The following is a 12,946-nucleotide window of genomic DNA, read 5'->3' as shown; positions in this document are numbered from 1 at the left end:
AATTCGGGGTGGGGGGGCATTTTATCGATCTCTATTACCGAACCTCGAGGTTACGGGGAGGGGGTATTTTATCGATCTCCATTGCCGAACCGTTAATTTACGGGGGTGGTCAATTTATTGATTTCCATTACTGAACCACTAAGTTACGCAGGGGTGGGAGATTTTAACGACCTCCATTGCCGAACCGCTAATTTACGGGGAGGGTTGATTTTATTGATCTCCATTCTAATTTGAAAATTTGAAGATGCAGGCAATTATGCATGCACGACCAAGCGACATCGTGCATCAGCATAATGTGAACAGCATCTCCGAACTTACATAAGCCAGTCAGTCTAGAATATCATACTGAGGAAATGAAAAGTTTTCACTTTTCTGATCCAGAAATGCGTCTATGATTAACTAAGACTGGTTAGTTTCGTCGTTTTTTTTCTTGTTTTGCCTTTGTGAGTTACAAGTATTGCTATCTGTTGGAGTTTTAGCACTTTAGCTGCTATTTCTGAACTTCGGTATGTGGTGAAGCAACTGTTGCTGATCCCTTAATTATGTTTATAAATTTATAAGAACTTTTAAATAAGTTCTTCACCGATAATGGTGTTTACATACCGAAGGGCTTGGTAAAAATTATTAATTATTAATTTATTAATAAATTAATAATCCTTTACCCTTTTATTTGTAATAATTATGCGTATATATATATATATGTATATGTATATATATATATGTGTGTGTGTGTGTGTGTGTGTATAAACACACACACATACAGAAACACAAATATACACTGATATGATTTAATAAATAAGTCAACACAAAAACAGCAGATAAAAAGTAAAGAGTAAATATTTTAATTTAAAATTCAAACAAGGAAAGAGAAGACATCAACATAAAATACAACAACAATAACACCACCGCTAACATTCCTGTTGCCAAGTGTTGTGTAGTAAAAGACAAAGACTGGAACAAATTAATGGACAAGTATTTCCAGCTAGAATAATTATATGCTGGAAGTAATCAGCAGTGTGTACCAAAATAAATTACAATGATGCTTTAAAATGAAGAAACATTATATTGTATATCTGTCTTTGGATGAAATCTGAAAATGAATTTTGATAAAAAGCAATTTAAAGCAATTTCCCTAGATTCATTCATTCAGCTAAGTGAGAAAGGATTACAACTCAGCAGTTTTAAATACATTTTATTCTCACTAAAGAATGAATCAGTAGAATATCTTGTACTAAATTCCTGGTAATAGCTTTAATTTGACCCAACCCACATCAACCCAAATTTTAATTTAAATGCAGTTATAACTTCAGCAGTAGAAAATGAAAAAAAAAAATCCTTTATCACTTTGTTATAATGGTTTCTGATTTAGGCACAATGCCAGCAATTTGATGGGTAGAGGATAGTCGACATTATCAATCCCAGTACTTGACTGGTAGTTGATTTATTGGAGGGATGAAAGGCAAGGTTGACATAGGTGGAATTTGAACTAAGAAATACTGTCAGTTATTTTGTCTAATGCTCTAACAATTCTACCAGCTCACTGCTTTTAATGCCCATATGATGATAATAATAATAATAATCCTTTCTACTAAAGGCACAAGGCCTGAAATATTGGGGGAGAGGACCAGTTGATTACACTGACCCTAGTGCTTAATCTATCAACCCTGAAAGGATGAAAGGCAAAGTCGACCATGGTAGAATTTGAATTCAGAATGTAAAGATGGATGAAATGCTGCTAAGCATTTTGTCTGGTGTGCTAATGATTCTTCCAGCTCACTCACTGCCTTAATAATAATAACAATCCTTTCTACTATGGGCACAAAACCTGACATTTTGTGGGAGTAGACCAGTTGATTACATTGATCCAAGTGCTTCACTAGTACTTAATTTATCAACCCTGAAAGGATGAAAGGCAAAGTCAACCTTGGTGGAATTTGAACTGAGAATGTAACGATGGATGAAATGCCATTAAGCATTTTTCCTAATGTACTAACAATTCTGCCAGCTTGCCACCTTAACAACAACAATAATAACAATGATGATCATCATCATCATCATCATCATCGTTTAACGTCCGCTTTCCATGCTAGCATGGGTTGGACGATTTGACTGAGGACTGGTGAAACCGGATGGCAACACCAGGCTCCAGTCTGATTTGGCAGAGTTTCTACAGCTGGATGCCCTTCCTAACGCCAACCACTCAGAGAGTGTAGTGGGTGCTTTTACGTGTCACCCGCACGAAAACGGCCACGCTCGAAATGGTGTCTTTTATGTGCCACCCGCACAAGCCAGTCCAGGGGCACTGGCAACGATCTCGCTCGAAAATCCTACAGGAGCCAGTCAGGCGGTACTGGCGACGGCCACGCTCAAAATGGTGCATCTCATGTGCCACCCGCACAAGAACCAGTCCAGGGGCACTGGCAACGATCTTACTTGGCTTGCCGGGTCTTCTCACGCACAGCCCATTTCCAAAGGTCTCGGTCCGTAGTCATCGCCTCGGTGAGGCCCAATGTACGAAGGTCTTGCCTCAATAATAATAAAATTAATATTCCTTTCTATTGTAGGCACAAGGCCTGAAAATTTGGGGGAGGGGATAGCTGATTACTTCGACGCCAGTACGTAACTGGTACTTATTTCATCAATCCTGAAAGGATGAAAAGCAAAGTTGACCTCAGTGGAATTTGAACTCACATCGTAGCAGCAGACAAAATACTGCTAAGCATTTCGCCCGGCATGCTAACGATTCAGCTAGCTCACCACCTCAACAACAACAACAACAATGATAATAATAACAATAATACTGATGATGAGGGAAAAGATCAGTAAAGAATATTATTGCAGGTTAAGGGCAATACTCAAGACAGAGCTGAATGCAAGAAACAGGATCGAAAAGATCAACACTTTAACCATATCAGTCGTGACTAACAGCTTCAATATTATTTACTGGTCAATTACTGAAATATGTAATCTTGACAGCAAAATATGAAAATTGTTGACAATGCATGGAATGCACCACCCTAGGGCAGATATAGAACGACTTTACCTGTCAAGAAAAGAGGGTGGCTGTGCACTTTTACAACTGGAATTAACAATGAAGATTGCCACAATTGGCCTAAACACCTACCTGTAAAACTCTGATGAGTGGATGTTAAAAACTTGTCTTAAAGCACAAAAACAAGAGAACATCATACTAAAGATTATCTCAATAGGCATGGTAGAGCAGTGCAGTATATTCACTGGGTAATTTGGAAAGACTTGGACCTGCACCATGATAAAAACTGGTGGGAACACAAACCACCACCAATGCTTGAAAATGACCACATCTCACACTTTTGGAACTTCCCTGTTCAAACTGACAGAAAGATAGATCAAATAGGGCAGACATATCGAAGGATTTCAGACAAAAATCATCCCTCTTCTTGATATGACTGTCCCAATCAACATAAATGTATCTGTCAAGACCTACCAAAAACTGAGCAAGAATAAAGGTCTTGAAATAGAAATTGGCAAAATGTGGAACCTCAAGACTAAAACAATACCTGTTGTCATAGGTGCCCTAGGAATGATAGCAAAAGGGGCTGATTGCTACCTAGCTCATATACCAGGAAATCCCAAAATGGAAGAAATTAAAAAAATAGTGCTCATAGGAACTGCCCATATCCTATGTAAAATATTCTTTTCTACTCTAGGCACAAAGCCCAAAATTTTTGGGGAGGGGGCCAGTTGATTAGATCGACTCCAGTATGTAACTGGTACTTAATTTATCGACCCTGAAAAGATGAAAGGCAAAATCAAACTCAGCGGAATTTGAACTCAGAATGTAAAGACAGACGAAATACTGCTAAGCATTTTGCCTGGCATGCTAACGTTTCTGCCAGCTCACCGCCTTGTAAAATATTGTTTATGTAATCCCCAAAATATTTTAATCCATAAACAGTGTCAAAATACTTTTAATGTACGTAACAGCAAACACTTTTTACTGTCATCTTAACATCAGACTATCATCTTATAATCAAATTTCTTTTAAAACAAACTTCTAATTTGCTTATGTTTTAACAGATATTCTCTAGAACAAAACTTCCATGCAAAACCAAATTCAAATAATACTTTGTGCAGAACCTAAAATATGGCACCCTAGTTGTAACACGAACTTGGAACTTCTAACTTGTTGTTTCTTGAGGTCTCTGGGTGAAACTTGGATTCAACTTGTACAAATACAAAGCAAAAGCCAAACATAAAATAATAATAATCCTTTCTACTATGCAGGGAGGGAATAAGTCGATTGACCCCAAAAGGATAAAAGGCAAAGTCAACCTCTGTGAAATTTGAACTTAGAACATAAAAATGGACAAAATGCCACTAAGCATTCTGCTTGGCATTCTAACGATTCTGCCAGCTTGCTGTCTTAATATTAATAATAATCCTTTCTACTGTAGACATAGGACCTGAAATTTTGGGGAAGGGGGTAAATTTATCACATCGACCCCAGTACTTGACTGGTACTTAATTTATCAACCCCGAAAGGATGAAAAGCAAAGTCGACCTTGGATTAATAATAATAACAATAATAATAATGATTTCAAATTTTAGCACAAAGCCAGCAATTTTGGTTAAGTCAATTCCATCAACTCCAGTCCTCAACTAGTACTTATTTTATCGATTCCAAAAGAATGAAAGGATAAGTTGACCCCAGCAGATTTGAACTTAGAATGTAAAGATGGGTGAAATGCTGCAAAGACTTCTACTCAGTGTGCTCACAATTCTGCCAGCTTCCTGCCTTAATAATAATAATAATAATAATAATAATAATAATAATAATAATAATAATAATAATAATAATAATAATAATCATCATCCTTTCTATTATAGGTACAAACCCCAAACACGAGTACTCAACTGGTACTTATATTGACCCTGAACAAATGAATGGCAAAGTCAACCTTGGTGGAATTTGAACTCAGAACATGACGACAAACGAAATACTGTTAAGCATTTTGTATAGCATGTTAATGATTCTGCCAGCTTTCCACCTTAATACCAATAACTGTTTATAGTACAGACACAAGATCTGAAATTTTGAGGGGAGTAGGTAAGGCAATTACACTGACCACAACGCTTGACTGATACTTAATTTATCAACCCTCCAAAGGATGAAAGGTAAAATTAACTTCACCAGAATTTAAACATAAAGAGCCAAAAATATATTAATAATAATAATAATAATAATAATAATAATAATAATAACAACAATAACATTAGTAATAAAATTTTAAGAATGCTATTACATGGGGGAGGTAGTCATTATTTTAACAATTTGAAATATTTAATTGAACTGTGTAATTAAATGGACATGGTACATTTTTTTTTTTAATGAAGTGACAAATGCAGCAGCTAACAATGCCACAAACTGGAGACACAATTCCAATAAAGCTATCATTTACTTCTTTAGTCACACACAAGAGATTTGATGTGTACAGAGAGAAGATATTATGCCATGATGCCATGTTTGGTTATGGAAGGTATTTTCCTGTTAAGCGTAAAGCCTGGGTTGGCATTATGACAACAAATGTAGAATAGAAAACTTGGTAGAGTGAGTGAAGAAATATATGTGTGTGTGTGTGTGTCACTTGAAGCTGATGATTTACGGATACATTTGTTCAGGTGAAACAAATGTATATGCATGTGCATCTGTTGTGTGTGTGCACATATGTATGTCCATGTGTGTATGTATTTATGTGTATATATATGTGTGTGTGTGTGTGTATTTGTATATATGTGTGTATATATAAGTATATATGTCTATAAATGTGTGAGTGTGTGTGTGTATACATATCTATATATTATAGATATGAACATATAAAAACATACACATATGTATGTATGCTTATATGTACACACTCACATATATATATATACACATATATACATACATACACAGACACATATAAATATATGTAAAGTGCTAGGATTTAAAAATTAAGGTCAATATTTTAAAATTTAAATACAAAAACTGCAAAAATATGATACAAATATTCATAATGAACAGTGAAGGAAAATAAAATATGAAAAATTTATATTTTAAATGAGATAAGAGTTTAGCTCTGTATGAGAACTGAAATGAGACTGTGTGATGTCCATGGTTTCCTGAAAAGCATTAGCAATGTAAGGGAAGAGATAAGATTGTAGGAATTAAAATTTGTGTTATATATATGAGGGGAGAGAGAGAAAGAGGAGTGAGAAATAGATAGATATACAGATGCATATGCACACACAATTTTAAAAGAAAACTGTGATGTAGAGATGATGATAGGGGTACAAGGAAGTAAGGAGAAGACAGATGAATGGGATCCAACTGGATGTGATATATATGTACATAAACACACGTACATGGGGAAGTTAGTCATCATTTCAACAATCTGAAATATTCAAGTGAACTGTGCAATTAAATGGACAGGGTACATTTTTTTTATGAAGTGACAAATGCATATATATATATATATATATATATATATATATATATATACATACACACAAGGGGGTGCTGAAAAGTTCCTGGCTTTAAGGATATTGTGAAAGGCCTGGTTGGAGGCCCAGCCTTCCAAGTTCTTTTACAGGGGCTTAGAAAAACTGAAGGACCTCTGCAATAAGTGTGTGAATCTGAGAGGGGAATATGGTGAATAAATAACTAATAATTAGCTGATCCTCCTGTATTTTCTTTTACCCAAAGACTGAAACTTTTCAGCACACTTTGTGTGTGTGTGTGAGTATGCACGTACATATGTATGTATTACTTGTGTGAATGTATGTATATCTATATGTATGTATATGTAAATATGGTCTGCCAGCTTTTTGGAATCGGACCATATCAGATTGTTGGATTCTATGATTAAGCCAGTTTATGGCCTAAATATTCAAGGAACTTTCCTTCAACTCTTGCCCTAGAATGATAGAAAATGATGTCAAGTTGAATAAGGTGAAATGAGACAAAAGAATTACAAATATTATGCCTTACTAAACAGCTATCAAGCATGAAAAAATAAATTACTCCACATATTTTTAGAATGTGTTCTTAATAAAAATAGAAAAAAGTATTAAACATTTGCATCTCTTTTTAGTCCTTTTTTTTTCTCTCAAAACACCTACTGTATTTTCCAGCATACAAGTTGAATCTTTCAGATTTAAGTTTACAGCCAAAAAAGGTTAAGTCAACTTATACACCAAGATATCTCTGGAGAACCAAAAATTCCATGTGAAATGCAGCAATATTTGAAAAGATAGTGAAGACGTTTGATTGTTTACACTACATGTTTACACTATATATTACATTGACTTAAAATATAGTACACCCATAATATATTGAAGTACAAAACTTCTTGGTTGTTTTATGGAACTTCTGTAGAGAGTGGAAGGATTTATAAAGAAACTGTCAGTAATTCAGACATTGGTATGATGCTTTGCAGCCTAATTTGATTTTTCTTCGATAAAACAATAAGCATAAAATGATCCCAACAACAAACACATCAACAAACATCATATAAGCAACCAAATAAAAAACATTGTTTGTTTCAAGTATCTCCCAGTCAGTATTTAAATTCATCTTTTTAACTGCCACTTGATTACGTAAGAAAGACTTCCGGTGATGATCAAGAACAATACGCCACAAGTGACGAATGATGACAGCTTCTTGGTTAGGAAATACATAGTCCAACACTGCAATCATAGTTGCACTGCCAAGATAGTCAGGATTCATAAACTTCTTCAGTATGCCATTTTTGACAGAAATACCCTCAAAAACATAATCAGTGTCAATGAATTTCAGACGAAGTTTCTCAGCAAGGACCCCTGCCCAAGCATCATCTGGCATGAACATTGGTGTGTCAATAGACATGAGATAAAGTTGATTGATGACTTTCATAGATGCTGCATAGGCGACACCCGAACAGTACTCCGGATATGCTGTACTGGTGTAGTTAGTGGCAGCATATTTACCCCTGCGATACACTAAGTCACAACAAGGGAAGAAGTAACACAAGGCAAAATGGTCAACATATTCAGATTTCAGAGATATCTGACGTAAGTAAGGAATCAACTTGAAAATATCCACAAACATCTCATCATTCATCACCATGACAAAAGTGGCATGTAGACAATAGAGCCTTGCCCACTTCCAGGCCATAACAGTTTTGAGGGTTAAATTGCCATACGAATCAATAAAATCTTCCTGGATGATATCATTATAAATTTCACTTTCACGATGAATAGATGGTTGTAAATGAAGGTCTTGGTCTCTACCAAAGAGGAAAGCTATTACCACACTGACATTGCGGAAATTTTTCTTGTCTCCCCACGTCTCTCGAATTGCCATCCGACGCTCAAATTGTGAAAAAATTGTGCGAACAAGAATTAAGAGGAATACCTCATCTTTATGGACACACAATGTAGAAGGGTTAATAAGATACATGTATGGATGTGGATTACAATTTTGTGGAGCGTTGTAAAATTTTTCAGGTACAGCAGAGTGTGGGTCCCTAGGACGTGACGTGACAAAGGTATCAAGAGGAACTGCATCAGTATCACCATCTGCATTGGTGTGAGCAAACACTGAAAATAAAAAGGCAAAAATAATTATCTTTACAGCAGTTACAAACATAAATAAATAGTTGGCAAATAAAAAATAAAAATTAGGAAGGGTTCCAGCTACAGAAACCATAACAAAGTAGATATTGGGATAAAATGCAGCCCTCTGATTACTTAGATCCTGTTGAACTGTCCAACTTATGTCAGTACAGAAACCAGATATTAAATGATGATGATGAATAAGAGGAAGCAAAATGCTTCAAATAAAGATGGGCTATTCAGAGCTAGGAACATTTCATTCAATAATTCCATGTTATAAAGTATATGAACAAGTGGTCAGAATTTCTAAATCACAAATATGTGATCTGAACCAATAATCATTAGTGGTCTTGTCACAGAAAGAAAAAAAAAAAAAAAAAAAAAAAAAAAAAAAAAAAAAGCATCTAGTACACTTTGTAAAGTGGTTGCTGTTACAAAGGGCATCCAGCTGTAAAGACCATGCTAAAGTAGACAGTAGAGAATAATGTAGTCCACTGACTGGTCAGATCCTGTTGAACAGCCAACCCATGACAGCATGGAAGCCAGACATTAAAGGATGATGAGGACCTGCGAAGATAAAGAAACCTAAAATAAATATAGGATGCTCAAAGATAGAAACATTTCATTCAATATCTTCATGCTAAAGGCTTACTTGATCAGACTTTCTCAACAACAATTATTAGTGACATGAATTGATAAGCAGACACACAATATGAGAAGTAGCTTCTTTTATTGACAAAGTGTTTCCACATATATGAAGTCAATGTTCTCTTTTAACAAACAGTCAAGTCTTGAGTTATCCACAAAAATTGAGACTTATTATATAAATAGTATAACCGTGAACAACTTATACAAACAGTTATACATGAAATACCAACAATAAAATATAGAAAAACATATTCTCATCTCATCTTCGCCCACTTATTCCTGAGAGGGCCATTGAGACAAAGTCTTCAAGTATGCCTTCCATTGGGCACTGTCAGAAGCAACCATCTCCAATTGATCTGGCTGAGTCTCCAAGTGAGACCAACCAAGCTCATCGATGTTATCCAACCATCTTGTTCGTGGTCGACCACTAGGTTTCTTGCTGGTTGGTTTTACCTGTAAAACCTGTTCAGTGATTTTTCCCAGGGTCATTCTACCACATGTCCATAGTATCAGACCTGTAATTTCTCAATTTGGAGAAGTAATGACTCTACTTGAAGTGTCTTTCTGATCTCCAAGCTATGACTCTCAAATAATATTCCTTCAAAGACATGTTGTGGAAAGGGATGCAGGAATAATGGATCAATGGACAGTTTCTTGTTACCTTGAAGTCTTTATACAAATGCTCTAGTATTTGTATTTGGATAAATGGTGCTAAATTAAAACCATTCAACTGGAGTGTCGGGCTCTACCAAGGGTGCATACTGTTCACAATCTTCATCATCATCATTTAACGTCTGTTTTCCATGCTGGCATGGGTTAGACAGTTTGACAGGAGCTGGCAAGCCAGAAGACTGCACCAGGCATCACTGTTTGTTTTAGCATGATCTTTACAGCTGGATGTCCTTTCCTACACTAACCACTCTATAGAGTGGACAGTGCTTTTTATGTGGCACCAGCACTGGTGAGGCCTGTTTTGTCATGGTTTTTACATCTGGATAACCTTCTAAACAACAACCAATTTACAGTGTGGACCGAATGCTTTTTATGTAGCACCATCATTGCCATGGCCACCAAGTAACTCACAAGACAAAGGTCCTTTGAGAGGGGTGGGGGCATTGGAGAAGGTGGCCTTGTGCCAGGTGAAGAGAGGTTGGATTGTGACAGAGGGACAGAAATAAGTGTCTTGCTGTGGAGGAGCTACATGGAGAGAGAGAGAGAGAGAGAGAGAGAGAGAGAGAGAGAGAGAGAGAGAGAGAGAGAGAGAGAGAGAGAGAGAGAGAGAGAATGATCAAGAATAGGAGAAAGAGTGGAAAAGAGTGTGAGAGTGCAAGAGAGAGAAGGGTGATAGAAAAAAAAAAAAAAGAGAGATGGTGGCAAAGTGCCAGGGAATACCCACAAAGTACAGGGATCAGAATATAAATGGAAAGGTAAAGTATTGCCAAAGGTAAATGAGTAGGGAGTAGTGGACAGAATTGACATGTGAAGCTGGAAAAAACATTTTAAATATTGAAATTTAGATTTAATTGAAAGAATAATAATAAAAGAGCTAAGTGAATGTCCTATTTTAGAGGTTATTTTTTTAATAAGTCTGTGGTTGATTTAGTTCTTTTAATTAAGAACTAGTTTAAAAGCTGCACTCTGTGAAGACTTTTAAGTTGGCCCCTGCGGAAAGCTAATTGAGCCTGTGGTCCCAAACTAAAGAGAGCTACATAGCATGACGATAATATGTTTATAATGACTATATACCCCAGTAGTTTGATCAGAGGTTAAGGACGGATGAGAATTAATTCTGCAATGCAATCATTCCATTGTTCTAGTCCCAAGTTGAATTTCAGCTGTTGGTCAAGTTGTTCCTAAGTTTTTATCTCCATGTAAAAGTAATGAAGCCAATGCCATTCATCTCTCCCCTGATCACTGATGTCATCTGGCAAATGCCAATCAAAATGGCAAAATAGCAACCCAAATGCTTTTAAATCAGATCCCAATGCTTGAGCTTCAAGAACCAAATGTAGGGCGAATTTTCAATCCCAGGATCATCCTGATTCCAAAAAACTACAATATATCTATGTAGAACAAATGTAGATTGAGATACAGGGGTCCCAAATGGACAAACAGAAATTCGCTTTTATTAATATAGTTAGTGGGGAGCTGACAAGAAGAGCTATTTTATAATGATAATTGATGATATATACAGTGAGAACAAAGGTGGAATTGTTCAGGATACGTAGTGCCATGAATTTCTTTGTACATGGTTTTAAGTTAGAGTAGAACTGAAGTGTTGAACAGGGCGGAAGGGAGAAAAGTAGGCCAGTAGTTTGTAAGTAGAGATGGTATGAGACTGACCAGCTCGAAGGAATAAAAGCTGCTATGGTAGTGATAGAAAAGACAAAAAGAGGAGAGAGAAAGAGAACACATTAATAAGCTTAGAGGCTGAAACAGGTCTATCAGTGATTGAATGTCCATCAGTTAAGTGGCCCTTCTCTAGATGAAGCCCAGGATGTTTGTGTAAGAATATCATGTCTAGATGTGGGAGTAATACTCCATTGATAGTGAAAGAAATATGGTAAGAGAATGAGGCAGATACAGAGGCAGACTAAGAGTAAACATAGATATAGAAATGAGTGGATTATAGGAAAGAGGACAGGAACAACAACAACAACAACAACAACAACATCAACAACAACAACAACAACACTCAGAGATCGCAAACCTCTGCCAAGGTGACACTAATGTACTATCAATGATTAGCCAGAGATGATTTTTAAAATGAATTTGACTGCTCTCACAAACGAGAATACTAAAAATGAACCTGATCACTCTCAAAAATTAAGTAAAAAGACTGGAAAAATAATCCAGAATCCTTGTCTGGTACCGGATCGATCCCAAAATCTAATTGGTTTGTGCCAGTCATGAAGCCAAACATCCCTGAAAGTTTCATCCGAATCCATCCAGCAGTTCTTGAGATATCTTGTCCACGGACAAACAAACAAACAAACATGACTGCAAACGATACCTCTGCCTTCGCTAGGGCGGAGGTAATGATGCTGTGCATGAGAAGACCTGGCAAGCCAAGTGAGATCATAGTCCGTGGCCTTTGCCAGGGATGTAGCCAGCCCACTTATGTGTACCTTTCCTTCATTGGACACTAAACTCTGCTTGCGAAGACCTGTTAGGGCAAGTGAAATCGAAATCGTAATTGAACCAAATTTGATGACTGGCATCTGTGCCAGTGGAGCGCTGACAGCATCATCCGAGCATGATCATTGCCAGAACAGCTGTCTGGCTTCCGTGCTGGTGGCACGTAAATAGCACCATTTGAGTGTGATCGTTACCAGCATCGCCTTACTGGTACTTGTGCCAGTGGCGCGTGAAAAAACATTTGAGCTGGACTGGCTCCTGTGCAGGTGGCATGTTAAAAACACCATTTTGAGCGTGGCTGTTGCCAGTACCGCCTGACTGGCCCTTGTGCCGGTGGCACGTAAAAGCACCTACTACAATCTCAGAGTGGTTGGCATTAGAAAGGGCATCCAGCTGTAGAAACTTTGCCAGATCAGATTGGAGCCTGGTGCAGCCATCTGGTTCGCCAGTCCTCAGTCAAATCATCCAACCCATGCTAGCATGGAAAGCGGATGTTAAACGATGATGATGATGATGATGATGAATGCTCCGGTGCACTACAACT

The 12,946-nt window shown here is 36.9% G+C and overlaps 1 protein-coding gene across 1 annotated transcript in view; it reads right to left on the bottom strand.

The window, feature by feature from the left end:
* Positions 1–819: 819 nt before the first annotated feature.
* The window catches only part of LOC106868223 (beta-1,3-galactosyltransferase 1), a 14,726-nt gene continuing 2,599 nt past the window's right edge, over positions 820–12,946 (bottom strand). The window contains exon 2 of the mRNA XM_014913388.2: positions 820–8,601. Within this exon, the coding sequence (XP_014768874.1) occupies positions 7,427–8,601 (1,175 nt within the window). The 3' untranslated portion in view covers positions 820–7,426. The remainder of the gene's footprint in view (positions 8,602–12,946) is intronic.

The sequence above is a fragment of the Octopus bimaculoides genome, chromosome 7 (assembly GCF_001194135.2).
Source record: "Octopus bimaculoides isolate UCB-OBI-ISO-001 chromosome 7, ASM119413v2, whole genome shotgun sequence".
NCBI lineage: Eukaryota > Metazoa > Mollusca > Cephalopoda > Octopoda > Octopodidae > Octopus > Octopus bimaculoides.
This window is presented reverse-complemented; position numbering and strand designations above follow the sequence as displayed.